This window comes from Fomitiporia mediterranea (assembly GCF_000271605.1).
Source record: "Fomitiporia mediterranea MF3/22 unplaced genomic scaffold FOMMEscaffold_7, whole genome shotgun sequence".
NCBI lineage: Eukaryota > Fungi > Basidiomycota > Agaricomycetes > Hymenochaetales > Hymenochaetaceae > Fomitiporia > Fomitiporia mediterranea.
In genome coordinates this window covers 472,313-491,224 of record NW_006760392.1, presented here as the reverse complement: position 1 = coordinate 491,224, position 18,912 = coordinate 472,313, and the positions used below count along the sequence as shown (strand labels likewise).

The 18,912-nt window shown below is 47.6% G+C and overlaps 7 protein-coding genes across 7 annotated transcripts; 3 read left to right on the top strand and 4 right to left on the bottom strand.

Annotated features, from left to right (window-relative positions):
* Positions 1-31: 31 nt before the first annotated feature.
* On the bottom strand, positions 32-1,759 carry FOMMEDRAFT_157046 (uncharacterized protein; the record flags this gene model as incomplete). Its single annotated transcript, XM_007267261.1, has 5 exons — positions 32-151; positions 220-597; positions 655-1,005; positions 1,114-1,290; positions 1,349-1,759. 5 exons carry the CDS (start codon positions 1,757-1,759, stop codon positions 32-34), a joined length of 1,437 nt encoding a protein of 478 aa, XP_007267323.1.
* A 101-nt stretch (positions 1,760-1,860) lies between these two features.
* Positions 1,861-2,037, bottom strand: FOMMEDRAFT_68396 (uncharacterized protein; the record flags this gene model as incomplete). Its single annotated transcript, XM_007267260.1, has 1 exon — positions 1,861-2,037. A coding segment is annotated over one exon (177 nt), but the record flags the coding sequence as incomplete, so codon positions are not given.
* A 455-nt stretch (positions 2,038-2,492) lies between these two features.
* On the bottom strand, positions 2,493-3,819 carry FOMMEDRAFT_87147 (uncharacterized protein; the record flags this gene model as incomplete). Its single annotated transcript, XM_007267259.1, has 2 exons — positions 2,493-2,683; positions 2,754-3,819. The coding sequence occupies 2 exons, from the start codon at positions 3,817-3,819 to the stop codon at positions 2,493-2,495; spliced, it is 1,257 nt and encodes a 418-aa protein (XP_007267321.1).
* Positions 3,820-4,872: 1,053 nt separating this feature from the next.
* On the top strand, positions 4,873-8,049 carry FOMMEDRAFT_86563 (transcription elongation factor Spt5; the record flags this gene model as incomplete). Its single annotated transcript, XM_007267258.1, has 8 exons — positions 4,873-5,062; positions 5,092-5,217; positions 5,274-5,518; positions 5,572-6,582; positions 6,635-6,732; positions 6,796-6,985; positions 7,050-7,438; positions 7,491-8,049. 8 exons carry the CDS (start codon positions 4,873-4,875, stop codon positions 8,047-8,049), a joined length of 2,808 nt encoding a protein of 935 aa, XP_007267320.1.
* Positions 8,050-9,053: 1,004 nt separating this feature from the next.
* FOMMEDRAFT_147078 (uncharacterized protein) lies at positions 9,054-11,437 on the top strand. The gene is made up of 8 exons (XM_007267257.1): positions 9,054-9,062; positions 9,114-9,373; positions 9,429-10,008; positions 10,066-10,150; positions 10,202-10,556; positions 10,614-10,724; positions 10,778-11,222; positions 11,295-11,437. The coding sequence occupies exons 2-8, from the start codon at positions 9,216-9,218 to the stop codon at positions 11,367-11,369; spliced, it is 1,809 nt and encodes a 602-aa protein (XP_007267319.1). The 5' UTR covers positions 9,054-9,062; positions 9,114-9,215; the 3' UTR covers positions 11,370-11,437.
* A 389-nt stretch (positions 11,438-11,826) lies between these two features.
* Positions 11,827-14,725, bottom strand: FOMMEDRAFT_29043 (uncharacterized protein; the record flags this gene model as incomplete). Its single annotated transcript, XM_007267256.1, has 9 exons — positions 11,827-11,891; positions 11,924-12,872; positions 12,928-13,029; positions 13,092-13,264; positions 13,320-13,401; positions 13,470-13,526; positions 13,577-13,627; positions 13,668-14,349; positions 14,442-14,725. The coding sequence occupies 9 exons, from the start codon at positions 14,723-14,725 to the stop codon at positions 11,827-11,829; spliced, it is 2,445 nt and encodes an 814-aa protein (XP_007267318.1).
* Positions 14,726-16,097: 1,372 nt separating this feature from the next.
* FOMMEDRAFT_157040 (Pkinase-domain-containing protein) lies at positions 16,098-17,932 on the top strand (the record flags this gene model as incomplete). The annotated part of the gene is made up of 9 exons (XM_007267255.1): positions 16,098-16,268; positions 16,325-16,402; positions 16,459-16,547; positions 16,635-16,708; positions 16,764-16,897; positions 16,953-16,980; positions 17,033-17,389; positions 17,507-17,640; positions 17,705-17,932. 9 exons carry the CDS (start codon positions 16,098-16,100, stop codon positions 17,930-17,932), a joined length of 1,293 nt encoding a protein of 430 aa, XP_007267317.1.
* Between the last annotated feature and the right edge of the window lie 980 nt (positions 17,933-18,912).

The window sequence follows — 18,912 nt, the reverse complement described above, 5'->3', positions numbered from 1 at the left end:
TTATAACCAATACATTGTTTTTGGTCACGTATCACGTCCGCACGACTAGGAATACGTCAGGCACGTCCGGACTCTCATACGGCGCCAGCCTAACTCTTCGACATGGACGGCCACCAGATTCGTCGTCCTCATTAGTGAAGATCCGTTCGACCTATACACGTAAACAATGATGATGAGTTTACCCAGAAGGTGCATCCTAAACAAGTTAAACCAGCGGACCTGCCAAACACGCGTCTGTACACCAAATTGCGTCACATTTACGCCAAACTGACCAGCGAGCTCTTCCAATTCCGCCATTGTCGGCCAAGGACCTTGCGTCTGTGTCCTTCCCACTGGCTGTTGATGTTCTAAAGACAAAGACTCCAAATCTGATTCCATATGTGCTAAGAAAAGGTCGTCCTCGTCTTCGTTGTCATCTTCGTGCATGAGTCGAGCATGCGAATGCATTTCATTCCTTAGAGGTAACGCGATACGATTAATTACGGAACTCAAAGTGGAAGGATTTGTTCTCCCTTGACTTGCCAGAGTGTTGTAAGCGTACGTTATATGCACTGTCCGTAGCGTGTTGGATTGCGCAATGATTGGACCGAGCTTATTCTGCATTATTGTATCAGAATAAATTCCAATGCTTTAGTAGTGGAGAAAAACACATACCAAATCATTCCTCCAAACACTCGCAAACAATTGCTCAAGTTTCTCCGCATCCTTCATGACATAATCTAATGCTTCGATACTCACAGGCAAGCGGAGCACCGCAAAGCGAGTCAATGTCTCTTTATGCCTTCCAATGAATCGCTTCACGAATTCAGTATCGAGAGAGACGGGTCTTGGAAGCTGGTCGCCAGAAGCATATAGATGAAATTGCTCGAGAGAAAGTGCGTCGAAAAGAAGCGCCTCAACATCGTTTAGCCAGGGAAGGGAGACACCAGCGACAGGGAATGTCAGCGTTATGGAGGTGAGGTGCGATAATAGATGCGAACTTGAAGCTGCAAAGTCTTTCATGTTCTGCAAAGAGTTCCGCATGGTATTAGAATTACGGGGATGAAAAAAATATAAGGTAGCATAAAATCAGAAGTGGGGATGAGCAATGAGAATGTTGGGAACAGTACTTACGAAAGCCGGAGAGACTCCCTCAAGAGCAAGATCCGTAATACCAACAGTGTTCCCGTTCAGAAGAAGGGTAATACCACGATGAGTGACTTTCGGGCAGCCAGCAAGATGAAGTTTCCTGAGACGAGACAACGAAGGAGCTCTCGATAGCAACCAGCTATCTGTGACAACAGGAGTAAACTTTACGAAGATCAGTTATTCGAAAAATCTATGATTCGCATTAATCCAGATAATTCACCTTGCAAATGATAGTCAGTTCCTGCAATGTCCCGAAATTTCTCTCAAAGCAGTCTGGTAATGCATGTATGACCTCCGAGCTCGGCATAATAACCCTCAACCTTCTCAGCTTCTTAAAGTTATTGAGCAGGGAGGGATCGTAGTTGCGCACATGCCTTCCGTTGAACTCTAGAGCTTCTAGAGACGGACACCGAGATAGAGCTTCCAGAATATCGTCCTTGAGCGAACCGTCTCTTGTCCATGTGCAGGAAACGAGGTTTACACAGTTTGCGAGAGCCGTGACGCATAGTCGCATAAGATCATTCGCACTATCACGAGATATAGCTTTCGGAAAGTCCCTTAACTCTAAAAGGAGCTGAGTATATGCTATATCGACGAAGTCATCGAAGAAGCTGACCGAGTCTACGAACATATCGAGCTAGCTTCGGACAACTCGCTAGCGTCCAGAACAGTTGAGTAGCCTGTTCGACGCGGTAAGCCGTCAGATATGTGCGCGACTGGTATACATAAGATAAAGTGTTCACACACTCTTTTCTTTCCTTCTCTGTGCCACGCGAAGATTGCGGTTCGCTCATACAATAGCGGAACAGCACAGGAGTAGAAGTCCTTGTTGACGAGACATAATTGTGTGAGGTGATGTGGTCTGATTATTTGTTGTACAATTAAAGGAAGGAGCTCTAATGGAAGATCTAAGAGTGGCATTCGTGGGGGTTGCGAGCATGGAACGCTCGGTTCGGTAGTAATAGTATAAGTATTGGTTCATTATGACGGAAGGTCACGTGGAATAATGATCCTCACTGATCGGCTCATTTGAGTCTTGTTAATCCTGAATTGGCTGTATACACACTCTTTTTGAATCTTGAGTTTTGAATGCAGAGTAGCAGTGTTGACTGTTAGCTATAATTATCTCACAATGCCAGCAATGAAGAAAAACCTAGATAATAACCAAAAAAGTTATAAATTTGTCCGTGATAATTGGTATACTTCTAGAAGACCCCTGGGACGAATGTCCGTATGCACGTGTTATCTCTACTCTTCTGAGTTCTCTCATCCTGTTACTAGTCCATTCAGAATCCATCATTCTACATTCCACATTACTCGGTTCATTGCTTCATCACAATATCCGCCAATTCGTCTCTGTGCAACTATAGGAGATTCTTCCACCCTTGGTCCTTACATCTCTTCACGAGTCTCTTCACTTCCTGAGACCGTGCACGTGTCGTGACCATCAGCGCGTCCGGCATGTCTACGATGACGAGGTCATCAACACCCAGACATGCAACGAGCCTTCCTGAGCCGGGAACGACAATCCCGCCAGCCACTTGTTCCGTAAGGACTACAAATACAAAGTAATAGTTAGACCTCAATCTTAACGGAGGAATAAGATGAAAGTATGAGAGACGTACCGAGATGTTGGTCACCCAAGACCTTAGGCTGGTTGGCCTCAGCAGGCAGCATCTCCGAAAGCGACGAGAAATCTCCAACATCATCCCACCCAAACGTCGCGGGCACAACCGCAACGCGTCCCTGTGCAGCAGCAGGTTCCGCAACAGCATTATCGATCGGAATCTTCTCCAATGCAGCCCAAACCTCGCCTAATGCCGTCTGTCTCAACCCCTCATCATCCCAACATGCAGCAATACGCGACAAACCATCGTGCAATTCCGGTTTGTACTCTTTGAGCAGCTCCATGAGGAAGGTTGCACGCGTGACGAACATACCGGCATTCCATCGGTAGTTGCCCGTTGCGAGGTAGGTAGCAGCTGTACGAGCGTCGGGTTTCTCTTTGAAGCTCCCTACGAGACGTGCGTTCGGTGCATTTGGGAGGGGCAAACGTTCGCCGAGACGAACGTAACCGAACCCGGTTGCTGGATGGGACGGAGCAATACCAATCGTGACGAGATAGTTCTCTCGTGCGACTTCCACGGCTTCTGCGACTGCGGAGAGGAATGCATCATCACCGTGGACGATATGATCGGCCGCGAACGAGCCGATAATTGCATCCGGGTCACGACGCGCAAGGATTGCAGCTGCTAGACCGATTGCAGCCATTGAGTCTTTCGGACCCGGTTCCGTGAAGAGATTAGTCGGAATTAGCTCGGGTAGTTGGTTCCGGATGGCACTCGAATGTGCAGGACCAGCGACAACGGTTGTCCGTATAGCAGTTGCAAGGGGCAACAGACGGTCCCATGTCGCTTGAAGGAGAGATCGTCCGCATAAACTCACGTCGAGAAGGAATTTGGGATGATCCTCTCGCGAAAGTGGCCACAAACGCGTTCCGGCACCTCCTGCTGGAATCACGACGTAGAATCCAGGAATCTCTCTTCCATGAAATGGGAAAGCAGTGAGAGAATTATCGCCGAGTGGTGAAGGAACATAAACGGTGGGAGGTATTGCAAGTGTGGGTATCGAAGATGGGGTAAGGAATGGCGACTTTGCACGTGCCTTTGGTGAGCCAGGTGCTGGTGTCATGAAACCTGGCGTTTGCACGCCAGAGTGGTATCCAGTCTAAGAATACAAAGAAAATAGGAGTTAGGTACAAGGCACAGACGGATATAGGAAATTAGGTGAATATGAAGAGATAACGTGTTTGACACGTCAAGTTCGTGGCAAGTACGTTGCCCAGGTTGGTTACAACTTGCCACTCAAAATAATCCAAAACGGTCGACCATATCTCCAGCGTAGCGGATTGTATTTTCCGGCTAGTTGGAAAGTCAACTCACCATAGTAGCATCTTTGACCAACCTCTCAAGGTTTGAGTTTGCCATGCGCAATTCTGCACATTGCTGGCGTAGCTCTGCAATGTCTTTGGACTGTGTGGGTAACGGTTAATTATCTGGATACAGTACACATGGAATAGAGTACATACCGATGTTGTGACGACGTCCATAATCTTTTCGAACATAGACTCAACACTCATGGGCACTGGAGCACGAGCCATGCCTGGCTTGGAGCCCGACGAGAGACCGAGCGCTTGAGATTGCATGTAGGACATTTTCGAGACGAGTCAAACAATGCTTTCTTTTTCTTGTAGACAAATTTTGCAGGAATAGTGGGAGGGGGCGAAGAGGGGTGCAGGAGTTGAACGTGCGGCAATAACGTTCCTTGTTAAGTATTCGCACACGCGAAATACTGTACGAATCACGATCAGTGATAAATGATTGCTCGTGTCCGCCGCGCGCTTCGAGAGGGAGATTGTTGCTAAGGACTGGCTTGCTGCAAACGAGAGTGAAACAGATGCATACACACGGAAAGAGCGTAGGCAGAGTGTCGCCGCTTTTTGGCCAGAGCAGGGTCGATCGCCCGTCAATCCTTGCTAGATCCGGGACAGGATATATAAGGCAGGTCTCATGCACGTGTCGATTACATATGGTATGTAATATGTAATCATATCACGTGCGTCATTGTCATATACTCTCTCTTGAAGGCGCGTCTCGTCAACGCTCTTGAGCCGTTACCTCCACCATGTCCGACTTGGACGAGGCTGAACGTCGAGAAATGGAAGAAGATCCGGATGCCGACGTTATGCATGATGATCTGGCTGATCACGACCGCGTGGAAGAACGACCACAAAAGAAGAAACACAGAAGACGAGACCAGGAAGGAGTAGCGGAGGATGAGGACGAGGACGAGGAAGAAGACGAAGACGATGAAGAAGAAGAGGACGATGAGGAGGACCCCGGAGAGGCTAGGGCTAAAAAGAGACGAAAGGTATGTGGATTGCATTTTAGTGGCATATTAGAGTCTCGCACTTACACCGGGATGGGTCAAAGCGTCACAAGCGTTCAGCTGTCAATCGGTTCTTGGATATCCAAGCCGAAGTCGATGATGATGAAGACGATGAAGAGGAGGATGAAGAGGACGCTAGGGGTACGTAAAATAGTCAGCGAGTCGTCAACCTTAATGTATTGACTTTGCCCGACAAGACCTCTTCGACGAGGTGCCTGGCGAGGGTGAAGACTTGGATGATATGAATCACCGAGCAGCTCACCATGCTCGCCTGGATAGGAACCGAGAATTGAATGATGAGGACCTCGCACGAATAGCACAGGATGTTACACGACGTTACAGGCCGACAGCGCAGAAGTACACTGGTGACATGAACGAGATTCCTCAGCGGCTGCTCATGCCATCCGTTCAAGACGCAAACTTGTGGCAAGTTCGAGTCAGGGTGAGTGTTACTGACCAATGCATGCTATGTCAGAATCACTAAATAGTGTCCAGCCTGGGAAAGAGCGTGATATTGTCTTCAGCCTCATGCGCAAAGCAATGGACCAGGAGTTTACGGCAAAGCCACTGCAGATTCTCTCAGCATTTCAACGCGATTCTCTTCCCGGCATGATTTATGTTGAGGCACGAAGTTCACAGCAAGTCAGTCAAGCGATCAATGGACTCGTTGGCGTGTTCCTGAGTCGTGGAATCACACTTGTGCCCATCGAAGAAATGGCCACACTTCTTCAGATCAAGAAGAAGGATATTGTTGTGACTCCAGGTAGTTGGGTGCGTATCCGACGTGGTAAATATTCAGGAGACTTGGCGCAAGTACTGGACATTGCCGAGAGTGGAGAAGAAGTTGGTTTGAAATTCGTTCCTCGAATTGATCTCAACCCGAAGGATGAGATCGTGTCCGCGGATGGCAAAAAGAGGAAGTTGAAGGGATCGGGAATGTCTTCTGTCTCACGACCACCTCAGAGATTCTTCAACTACGAGGAAGTTGTCAAGGTCTATGGCCGTCGCGCGGTAGCAAAGCGGAATCAAGTTTACGTCTTCAATAATGATACGTTCAGGGACGGGTACATCGAGAAGGACTTTAAACTTGCAACCTTGATATTGGAGAATGTAAACCCGACGCTGGACGAAATCATGAAGTTCACCCGGCGAGAAGACGGCGCTGAGAATGAGGCGAATGTTGATCTCTCCATCATTGCTGAGACGGCGAAGAAAGAAGCGATCCAAGTCTTGCAGCCTGGGGATCATGTCGAAGTGTTTGAAGGTGAACAGACTGGCGTTCATGGTGTAGTAGAGTCTATTGCGAATGATGTGGTTACCTTGCGCGCAATTGGCGTCGACATCGAGGGACAGAAAGTCGATGTTCCTGCTCGCAGTGTACGGAAACGCTTCAAAGTTGGTGATCACGTCAAGGTCATGTCTGGGCAAAACGCGGATGAAACCGGTCTTGTTGTCTCTGTGGTTGATAACGTTGTAACTTTCTTATCCGATATGACCATGCAAGAGGTGTGCCTTTGTTTCAAATCTGTACTTTCACAGTCATTTACCAATTATTTAGCTCTCTGTATTCTCAAAAGACTTACGAGAAGCGGCTGAAGTCGGGTTAAGTACGAACATCGTTGGAAACTACGAGTTGCATGACCTCGTTCAGCTGGAGTATGTCTATTATGTCATTTACTTCCCCAACTACTTATAATAACTTATTGTCGTGTCTTATAGCTCGCAAACTGTTGGCGTTATTTTCAAGACGGAGCGAGATTCATTCCGAGTACTCGATCAGAATGGCCAAGTTCGACTTGTTCAGCCGCACCAAATTGCGATGCGGCGGGACTCCAATCGTGCCATTGCGACTGATGCCGAAGGGCACGAACTTCGTATTAATGACAATGTCAAGGAAGTCGATGGAGAGGTACGCTTTGTCCACCATGGCATTGATTCCATTTCGGTTTATCAATAGGCTAATACTATCATAGGAGCGTAAAGGACAAGTTTTACATATCCATCAATCCTTCTATGCCTTCCTTTTCAACCGCGAGATCTCAGAAAATGACGGCGTGTTTGTTACTCGTGCTCGCTCACTCGTCTCCTTGGCTCCAAAGGGCAATGCACCCAAGCCAGGTGCTATGGATCTGACTAAGATGAACCCTGCACTCAGTGGGGGTGCGGTTGGAGGAATGGTTGGCTCGCAAATGAGTCGCGGTCCACGAGATAATTTAGTGGGCCAAACAGTCGTGGTGATTAAAGGCCCACAAAAAGGGTTCGTTGGGATTGTCAAAGATACTAACGGACCTGTCGCTCGTGTTGAGTTGCAGATGGGTAACAGAGTTATCACCATTGATAAGATGAAGCTAAAACGCAAAAAGTGAGTTGCATAATCTTTTTTCAGGTAACACTAGTTACTAAATGTCATTAAGCCCTGACGGGACGACAGGAAATTTGGAAAAGGGACTTGTGGACAAGGGCGCACTGGGGAAGGCATTCTCCCGATTAATGATGCCTCCTCCAAGCTTCGGTGGCAGTCTGGCTGGTTTAGGCGGGAATATGGCACGGTCTACACCTACCGCAAACCCTTACAACAACGGCGGGGGACGAACGCCAGGCTGGGGTGCTGGACGAACACCAAATCCGTATGCATCAGATTCGTCACGTACTCCTGGTTGGGGTGCTCGTACGCCTAATCCCTACACGCAAGATGGATCAAGGACTCCAGCTTGGAATGCTGGGGCACGTACCCCGGCTTGGAACCATCCGGCTCGCACGCCAAATCCATACACTGCAGACAGGGAAAAAGAAGGGAACCGGACACCTGCGTGGAACATAAATGTTGGAAGAACCCCGGCTCATCAGCCGGACAATTCCAACGATTGGGGTGGGGGCTCGAGTCCACGGTGGCAATCCGGACAATCGACGTGGGGAGGTGCAGATACGTGGGGGGAGACATTCTCTGCGGTAAGAAGTTCATTCATGTCGTGAAGATTGCCTGTATGATTAATAGCTATTTATTTGTCTTTTTAAATTTCCTGGCTCTCTCTTATTCACTAGCCCACGCCATTCTTGGCGGCGACTCCTGCTGCGGCAGCGGCAGCTCATACGCCTAACATACGAGGTTGGGCAGATCCCACGGTCGGGCTGGATCCGGCGTGGCCTGTCGACAAATTCCGTCCTGACTTGACGACGCAGACTCCAGCTGAGCTTCCCGATACACCTTGGGGCGGTCCTATAGAAGCCCATCCAGTCGGACCACACCCTGATGGTCAGTATTTCTTTAATTTACGTATAGCAATATTATGTCTATATGCTGACTTCATTGCTTCTTTAGAACCCGACACACAAAAATGGTGGAAGCAGGGCAAGGATATTATCGAGAACCTCATCGTGCAGTTCGAAGGTACCAACATACCAGGCAAAGAATGGCTCGATGGACGACTGGAGGAGAAGACTGCTGTCGTTGCTATCGTGCTGGACACAGATAAAGACGACATGGCCATCGCTCTGGTCGACGTTCTACCAGACAGGTTAGAGGAACACCGCGTACCAGTTAAGTATCTCAAACCGGTTGGTCCGAGTCTAGGGGACCACTGTGTCGTCATCACTGGACGGTACCAGGGCATGCGCGCTCCGATGATAACACGCGAGACGCCGAGTGTTGCATTGCTGGATTTTGAGATTGGTCTAATACCAGTGAACTACGCGTGTATTGGGAAATGTTTGAAGACGTGATGGTTCCAAGCGTTGTCTTCGTTCGGCATCTTCCTGTGCACTGTTGTTCTCTGTTTTGTTTGTTTATCATAGTGTACTTATTGTTACTGCAATCGCATAAAATAAACAGTATGTTGAAAACATCGAGTGCGAGAGTATGGGCTGATTTTCCGGTTGAATGTTGGAAGCGCGTGATTTCGGAGCGTGCCCGAAACGCGTCAATCTCCTGCAGTAACGCCTCCTTGTCTCCGCTCTAAGTAAACAGGACCGACCACTGCCTCACCTTGGTTGGTCCTATCTCAAGCCAATCAGCGTACAAATACTCATTTAGTATATAGGATTACATTTTCTAAGCTTTGCCGTTTGCATAATTACTTGGAACGAGCGATTCGGGTCGTCTATTTTGGTTCAGTCGGCAGAAGCTCACCTACCTCGACGCTATGTTCAATCGAATACGAAACTACTTTTACGAGCGGAGGAGAACATTATGGACTGCAGCGGGTGTAGCAGGGGCGTTCTACTTGGCGGGAAAATACGTCACTGAAAGGTTGGAGGACATGCGCGAGCAAGCGATGCAAATGCAGAAGTCTCGAGAGAAGTGCGTCTCCATCTCTAATATTTTTTTACTTGCAAATGTCTCACAACAAGAACAGTTTACGCAGACGATTTACCCAAAATCAAGAAGACATCATGTTCACTATAATGGCTCATTTGCGTACACTTGAAAATGCGATTCTGGAGGGTATGGATGTTGAGGGTGTAACTCAGGAACTGCAATCGCGATCAAGACTTGCACGGACTGCTGTGCGTGCGCATTCGCCGAATCCACCTCTGTCGGACTCCAGTCTTGCTTCGAGTGTGGAGTTCTCGCAACCTTCATCTCCCATACCCCCATCACATAGGAGGGACGGAGGGAGTGGAGAATCACGGACAGGGCCGGGGACGAGTACTGCAGGGTGTTCAAATGGTTTAAGTGGGATGGAGGAGTCTATGGTTAGCACTGCGTCGACGTCTCAAGGACAAAGCTGGGTACAGGATTTTGGTTCGCAAATTGCTGGATCCTCGACAATGGATCAAGGACCTGCTTTAGCCATCCCGACTCCCTCTAATAGTCATCATCGACAAGAATCATCACTCACGTCTCCGTTGTCAAATGCGGGTACAGGGGCGAACATGTCGGATTCGATAACTAGCGAGTCGATGACTTCGGCGAGCGCAAGCGATTCACGTGCTGTGAGAGGAAATCATAGTTCTTGATTTTTTTTCGCTGATGTACTTATGTTTGAATAGGGACGATCTGAGAACAGTGAACAAGAACCACACCCACTTAGCTCGAAGTCGAAGGGAGAGTTGTGGCATGAAGTCAAAATTTTAAGTGAGTAGGAATATTTTTAAGTATGAAAAAGCTGAGCTGATCCTTGAATAGCATTCACCCGCACGCTAACAATAATCTACTCTACCACCCTCCTCTCGTTACTCACAACAATGCAACTCAACGTCATCGGGCGCTCGAAATACCTCCAATCCATTGTCCAACTGCACCGTGAAGAGAAGCTCCGCGAGTATCAGGCGTACCAATCATCAATTGCTGCTCTATTCTTTGGAGGTTATCCTGGAGAAGATGACCTTGAGCGATGGTTAGAAGAGGATGTGCAGGATGTCGGAGTTATTACGTCTGATTTGGAGAGAAAGTTCTTGACACTTAGTTGGTGGTTGTTATATGTTGGGTGGAAGGATGTTGGTGAACGGGTGAGGAAAAGCGTTGAAGAAGTGTTTGAGAGGTTGGCTGTTTATCTTTATTTCTACTCCTGTGCATTTTAATTACCTATCTCCCGAAGTGTCTCGCTGAAGTCAAGACTCGGACCACTGGAACTTCATAGATTAATACAAGACGTACGGAGGCGAGTCGAGCATGAAGTTACATACGAAGGAACGGAACGTAGAATAAAGTAAGCCAATTACTTTCTTTCGCAAGTTAAATATCTTCAAATATTGCTATCAGCTTCTTGTCAACAATCGTCCCTCCAACACCGGAGACCTTAGCTCTCGTGTTCGGCGAAGGCGGAGTCCCAGGCTACCTTACGTCTTCATCCTCCTCTCGACCTACACCCTCTTCCCAATTGGCCTCCGCCTCCGCCTCCACGTCTACATCTACCATGAGCACAGCACATCCGCCGAATCCAGAATCAGACCCTGCTTTCGCACAACTACTGATGGAACTTCGCGCAACAGCAGCCTCACCTGCATTCGCAGCTGTCCTCGAAGCTTCTTTGGATCGCGGGATGGACGTATTGCTCGATGGACTACGAAAAAGCGTTTTCCATAGTATGGATCAGGTCACAAACGAGGACGTGGAAATTGAGAAGCCGCGTCTTGCGAATATATTACCTGGACTTGCGAGGTGGTCACATACTGCGCTTAACACGGTGCCGAATGAGCTTGTTGACGTACGATTATTCTTTCTTCCTGTGAACTTGACCAGAGTAGCTGACATTCGATTTTCTTTGGACGTGTTACAGAGTATAACAGAGCTCAAAGAGACGCGAGCATTCTCTGCGATTATTTATTCTAATTATGACCACCGGTTACGATGAGCTTTGCTGATATTTTATGTTTTGCGAACTTTTGTTGATGTTGACGGACAGTTAATTGCACACGTTCTTTTACCCCTGCATCAGCGTATCAAGAAAATTCGGATAAAAGTACAGCAAAGTTCACAGCTATAAGACAAGAAACTGCATATATGAAGATGTAGCAGCAAAGGTGCAGCTGGAATGGGACAGGTGATGGGACGAATTCTCCGACTGCAAATCTCGCAACCAATAATACTGGCAGACCATTGTTCTGATCCGATCCAAACCGCGCCGACCGAGAATAAACAAATACAACATAGAAATGGGTGGAAACTACATGAGTGCTCACTACATAGCTGAATAGTGGTCCTGACTGTTACATGAAGCCGCCTGCCCGTGCCCATGATCATGACTTTAATTATGTATGCTTTGTCCACTGCCGCCATGCCCACTTTGGCGTCCTTGTGTAGAATGCACATTAAACTGCCCTGGGAGGTGACATGCCACGCTCACACTCGGCCGACCATGCCCCTGCTCGCTCATCTGCACGGGTGTTGAGTGAGTACCCCATATACTTGGATCCGGACGATAAGTGGGCGGAGGCGAGTCAGGAGAAAGTTGGGGTGCATGGTATGACGGGTTGACGACTGTAGCGTTATTGTGTGCCATGTAAGTGGACTCGGCATTATCATGGTATGCGAACGGGTTTGAGAATACAGACGATGAGTGATCCGTTGATGCGTTATAGTTGTCATTGATATATGCATTCATGGAATCATCATCGGGTTCACGTTTGACGTCGGAGTGAGCGTTTGCAGTAGAGGTTGTGCATCGATCGTTAATCAGGCTCCGTGAGCGCGACAATGGTCCACCAGGATAGGTTGTAGACGAGCATGCATTAAATTGACAATTGTGGTCGATGTCCATGTCCACAATGTCCGGTTCGGTTTTCACATGGGCAGTTGGGTCATGTTTGGCGTTATAGTTGGAGACGTGGGCATGTGCCGAAGTAAGTTGGGAAGGCATATAGTATTCCGATGCCCAGCGTTGGTCCATGTCGCCAAATGAAGACCCGAGTAGGTCAGAGCGTGGGGATTCCCAACCAGCGTCAGATCCAGATGACGAAGTGAGAGCCGGAGTCGATGCAGTAGAAAATGACGAGCCACATAAAGGGGATGCCACATCCGAGGTGTTTGAGACTGAGCTCATGTTGGACGAACTGCCACGATAGTAGGAAGGGGCCATATAAGAACCAGTCGCAGTCGTCGAAGAAGTCGAAGCCGCGGAGAAAGATGATGGCATATCAGAATATGGACTCGGCAAATGGCGGACACGCTTAGATGTGTTAGCTGTCGCCAGCGGGAGTGAAACAGACGTCCCAGGCGCCGAGCTTGTACTTGCTTCTGGAGTGGATAGAGAGTCTGGGGGACCGGATGCAATGGAGGCGGAGTGGCCTTTAATCATACCGTTCTGAGCAAGGAAGCCCTTGATTTTGCTTCGCAACTCTTCTACGCTGTTGCCCTCCTATTCAAGATGACTGAGGATATGCAGGACAGTACGTGAGGTAAGGAGGACTTACGCGCATCCATTCAGGACGTTTTGCACCAAAGCCAAGGCATTGCAAGCGGAGACGGACACAGGTCTGGCACTGGCCATCTGCGTCCGGCTTCCCGTCACATTTCTATCACAAACATATGAGATATGTGTTACACATGAGAGGGCGAGTCAAAAAAATAGACTCACCTTTCGGCGTATTCTGCAGGTGTAGCAGCCAGACCCTGCACGGACAGCACCTTTTGGTTTCAAAACATGCCTTGAGGGCTTAGGGTCAATCAGTGGCTTTGACACCTTGCACTCAGATTTGCCACTATTATTATATGCAACAATAGTACTTGTGCCCTTTGATATAATGCGCCCTACTGTACTTATAGTGAGACAATGTCACAAATTCCAAAAAGCTGACCTTCCTACCTTTCCTGTGTAAATCATTATCAGAAGCTACTGTGATATTTATGTTCTCTAGCATGACTCCATCAAGTGTGCCATCACAGGACTTTATATTTGAATGCAAAAGGAGCCGTGTTAATTCTTGCATATATCACAATTTGGTTGCATGAATACCTTGATAATTTGATATATCTCACTATCATGTAAGATAGCAACTTCTGCATCTGTCTCCTACTCATGGACATGTTAAGTAGGGGGAAAATTTAGAAAACAATACTAACTTTGAATATTCGATCAAACACTGCATCATAGATAGGGTTCTGCAAGACAAACTATAAGAACATGCAGTGTGAAACAACAACAGACTCGTACATGATGATTTTGATGAGGTTTCTGATATGTTTCTTCTTCAGAAACTGACTCATCAGAATCAGACCCATGCTCTAGCAAAGCTATTACAGGTGCTGCATCACTATCCCTGTCCATATCCAGGTCCTTTGGCTCTGCAGCTGCCTTGATGATCTTTGGTGAAAGTACTCTTCGGTCCTGGACACGAAAGCCTCTCAAAAATATACACTGGTTATAGTTTGGCTCTACTAGTAATGGGTCAGTATTTAACTGCTGGACAGGTTCGATAGTGTGACGGGTACTCGGGGTTGATGGAGGCTGTACAGGACAAGGTCCACAACGATGAGGGACATTAACAGACGATTGCCAAGTTCCCCAGAAGCCAACGGATCCAGTTGTCAACGAGGCAGGATCGCATGCCTTGAACTCGACCTCGCACTGTGTTGATTTCTCGACAAAAACAGCTGTTGCCCAGTCTGCTGTCAAATCGCACCCAGTAACGAGTACAATATCACGAAGGGTTATACGACGTTCCAGATCATCTCGTATGAATACGAGCCACGAATTGTAGTTTTTAAGCAGACAGGCTTCTAATGCAGTCTCTTGAAGGACATCTTCTCGGTATGCAGGGTGCCTAATAACAAGTGCTGCACCTTGTTGGTTGGAGGTGCTGAACTTAATTGATGCATTGGCTGGTATGCATGAGCTACAAAACAATGAGCATGACTGATTATTATTAATACTGGAGAAATATTTTACCCTGACACACTGAAGCTACCTTCAAGAAGACGCACATACGTTGAATGCATAGGTCCAGCTGGTAGAGGGCTACGATGGTATGTAGATGATGATCTGCTCGGCAAGGGGACAAAATCATTAGGTGTGCCATGCTGAAGGTTTATCGGGTCCTCCTTTGGCAAGAAAACATTGAAGACCCTGTGAAAACAACCAAATCTATCAACATAGCCAAAATCTCCCACTCTGACTTTGTCGTATTTGCCTGCCGGGTCTGGCTCATAGATCGGAAGTCCATGACCAAGTTTATAGAGCTCTGTATGATAAATGTCTTTCTCGACAGGCATTGTGGACAGGGGCAACGAAAAGCAGGGAAGGGGGAGCACACGTTTGTTGACAAATCGGACAGACTTTATATTCAGTTTGCCGGCATGATGCGAGCATTGATTGATTATCTATGATAGGCTGTGTAACACACAGTATGAATTTAGAAACTATTTTAAGGCATTGTAACAACGTGGGCAAGGTTGTTGCACATGTACTTACACAGAATCCACTGTACTGGTCCTATGAATTAAAATATAGTACCATCCCAGTTACTGGGTTTGACATTGGGTGATACTCTGCTGTTTCCTTATAAGTTCTGGTAATCGAAATGAAACACCTTTCAGCGTGTGCAACACAAATGAGCATGTTTTCTAGTAATGCACAACTTCGACATTTGAACCGTCCATCCACAAAAGAATGTGTAAACTTCGTAGACAAAGGGTCCAGTAAATGCTGGGTTGACAAAGGCTGTGGTAGATTCTCGATCTGTGCGGATATTACTCAGAGAATCAGCTGAATTGGGACTAGCAGTTGGTCTATCAAACCAAAGGCACTCATAGCAGTGCCACAGTTGTGACAGCGGAGCACAACTCACCACAAAGTGGGATCATCCTTTAGCGTTAGGATTCAGCACACTATTATAATTAAACTGCACAAAGACAACCGATTCACGCCAACGTAGAAAAGACGAATCGAGTAAATGTACGGAGTTTACCTTGAATATGCGTGAAGCTAGTAACAGGGGGACACAGTCTCATTTTGTCTTGCAAGCTATCTCATCTTTTCAGCCAGCGCAAGAAGTAATATTGATGAACATAGGTAGGAGAACAAAACTGCTCTAGCCAGGTGAAAATGTGAAGATGCACAGCCGAGCAGAGCATTGATGATCACGCTGTTAACTGGTCTTCCATTCATCAAATTAATGGTCTGCAACAGCCCGAGGCATCGAAGCTGCGGAAACGGGTAAGGCGGTGCGTGCGGCACAGCTCTTCTTTCGTTGGCCGGCGAGATTTGCAGGCGGGTGTCCGTTTCGCTCTTGAAACGAACCACGACGAGCGCGACTGCGAGTCTGAGCAAGCATGGGTAACAAGCAGAGCCAGCACCATTTTTCTCGCCGTCTCCGCGAGAGACATCGCGAAGGCAGCCCGTCGACAGCATCAACGAGAACCACCACAAGCGAAAGTCGTTCGGATAAGCCGGTCACATTCTCCATGAAAGGAAACTTGCAGCCGGATAGAGACGAGACAGCCGTGGACAGACCCGGCGCTAATATTGGCGACTCAAAGAGCACCCAGCTCTCTTCCTCTAACCACAACAACGCGCTCTCATCGATGGCTGCCCAGATGACAGTGCCATGTCAGGTGTGTACAACGTTCGACTTTGGACGCGGCGATGATCGCCCGCTGGAGCTCTGATCCCACCCTGTGCCCGCAGTACCGTACTGGCAGAACCCTCGGCAGTGGAACATATGCTGTCGTGAAGGAAGCAGTTCACATCAAGACGGACAAGTATTATGCATGCAAGGTCATCAATAAGAAGCTTATGGAGGGTCGCGAGTACATGGTGAGTTCTCTGGCCTTGTGATCAATGGACGATGTCTCCTCATGTCGACTTGACAGGTGAGGAACGAGATCGCTGTGCTCAAACGCGTGTCAAAGGGTCATAAAAACATCGTAACGCTTCATGATTACTTTGAGGTATGTTAACTTCGAAGCGCTGCTCCATTGTAGCTAATCAGGATATCTTGTCTCAGACGACTCACAACCTCTATCTTTGTTTCGATCTATGCACGGGAGGTGAACTGTTCGACCGTATATGTGCTAAAGGGAACTACTATGAAGCGTATGTGTCTGATATAGTCGATAAAAGCGCAATATTTTGCTGAGTATATGTATTCCGAACGCATACATTCACATCATTGATATGTAGAGATGCAGCTAATCTGGTGAGGACTATAATGGGTGCAGTCGATTACATTCATGGGTGCGGGATAGTCCATAGAGGTATACTTGTCCGCTACTATTACCGAGTCCGTCATTCATTGTGCCTCATACGCAGACCTGAAACCAGAGAACTTGCTCTTCAGGACGAAGGCCGAGGACGCCGATATTATGATTGCGGACTTTGGCTTGTCTCGAATTATGTCGGAGGACAAGCTGCAACTTCTTACAGAAATTTGTGGTACCCCTGGTGTACGTCCTTATCTGTGTTCTGTTCTACACTGCTCTGATCAACATCGGTAAATAGTACATGGCACCGGAGATTTTTAGGAAATGTGCGTTGGACAATTTCTTCCCTCTTAATTATGCGCTAATATGCCTGCACAGCTGGTCATGGCAAACCTGTAGACATTTGGGCAATGGGCGTCATCACTTATTTCCTTCTCTGTGGCTATACACCGTTCGATAGAGACACACAGGAACAAGAGATGCAGGCAATCCTCAAGGGTGACTATGCATTTGAACCAGAAGAGTTCTGGGCGAACGTCAGCCAGACTGCACGCGATTTTGTTCGTACCTGTCTCTCAGACGATCCCGCAAAGCGGCCCATAGCTAAGGAGGCATTGGAACACCCCTGGCTGGCAAGTGAGACACCGCACTTCATCGCAGATCCGGAGAGCCCGACGGGCGGCCCGAAGGACTTGCTTCCGACGATCCAGAAAGGCTTCAATGCGAGGAAGACATGTAAGTTTCTACTTTCCAAATCCTCCGTGTTCGGATGCATCAAATCCCCGAACCCTGGGTCGCGTATCGAGATATGCCTTCCTGTGCTAACTAAATTTACTTTTATCCTTTACGTAGTCCGCAAAGCTGTGTTGGGCATGATGGCTATGCGCCGAATGTCGATGCTCTCGCATGGAGGCGCCTCCAAGCTATCCCCCAGCGCACAGGAGCTTGCAACGAACATTGACAAATATATGCAGGAAACTGAATTGGTTGGTATTTTTTTTTTTAATTTCCACTGTCAGTACTCAATGGATTTTTTATCTTTGTCTACAGGAAATTGTGGATGCAGACAAGGAAGTCATACACCACCACAATGAAGACGACGAATCCGATACGTCCTCGCACTCTACACCGCCCACCTCTCCCGACGACCGTCTTTCAAGCAAACCAGTATCGGTCGACATAAGTGCTACTGCTCCTCCAGTTCCCCCCAAAACCGACAATGCACCGCCGTTGAGCCCGTTCGTTGAGCAGATGAAGAAGACGAAGCTGAACGAGTGAATGCGGGTTGACATTGTCAATCATTTGCATACATAAGAACAAGGCGAACCTATATGCGTGCGTAGAGTGGAGACATTTGCGTGTGACGGGCGACTTTTTCATTTCTCCTTTCCTTTGCCATTCTCTTTATGTTTGCTTAGTTCACGGTTATGTATATTAGCTCCGGAGGGTGGGATCCTTTGATATTCTTTATTCGCGCCAGAAGTGTCTTTTTGGGGGGGATGGCTGTGGACGCATAATGTCTTTTAACAAACAAAGTAACAAATGCCGGAATGTGTGCTTCAGTCTGGGAGGAAAGGTGAAAATACGCCGGCCGGAAACTTACGTCCATTGGGACCCAAATAAGCCGATATTATGGACTCCTTACGCCACTAGGTTGGTACTAGTACTAGTCTAGTAGTAATAGCGGGCGGGAAATGGTAACTTACTTTGTGTCTGACATGATTGCTAGGATCAGCGGTTATGACGTTGCGCCACATTACACTAGCAAAGACGACTCCCTATCAGTTCTCCGCACTCTTGCAATATTTGAAGTACTGCCTGGCTAGCTGAAGAGAGGCACCCGGCTGCGACTAGACACACTGCCTTCATTCTCTTGCTACCATCGCTGCCAGTCTACACATGTCAGAAAAGCATGGCAAGAAAAATCCCACTCAAAAGTATGATCAGGGAAATGAGAGTCCTAAGAAGGGCGACATGTCCGACAGCAGCAGTTTCAGTACAGTTTCGGCGGCGAGCAGCTTCAAACCCGAAAACCCATCGCACCACAGGTGTAAGTACGCCAAATAGATAATAGTTACAGTATATGACAAAAGTATTGCACAGGTGAAAAAAAATATATAACTTCCCCAAAACACAGTAATATTACACTCTGTAAATTGGTACTTGTAGTCTAGCATTTTATGAATACAACACTCTATAGAGTATTAAATTCCTTTCAAAAATGAGTGAAAGCAGAGAAGAATACAAAAAAGGTCATT

Excerpts from the sequence above, each read along its gene's own strand:
- FOMMEDRAFT_147078 (XM_007267257.1), top strand. The coding sequence starts at position 9,216 with ATGTTCAATCGAATACGAAACTACTTTTACGAGCGGAGGAGAACATTA. Across the intron at positions 10,151-10,201 it reads GCATGAAGTCAAAATTTTAA|CATTCACCCGCACGCTAACA; the intron begins GTGAGTAGGAAT and ends ATCCTTGAATAG. Across the intron at positions 10,557-10,613 it reads GTTGAAGAAGTGTTTGAGAG|TGTCTCGCTGAAGTCAAGAC; the intron begins GTTGGCTGTTTA and ends TATCTCCCGAAG.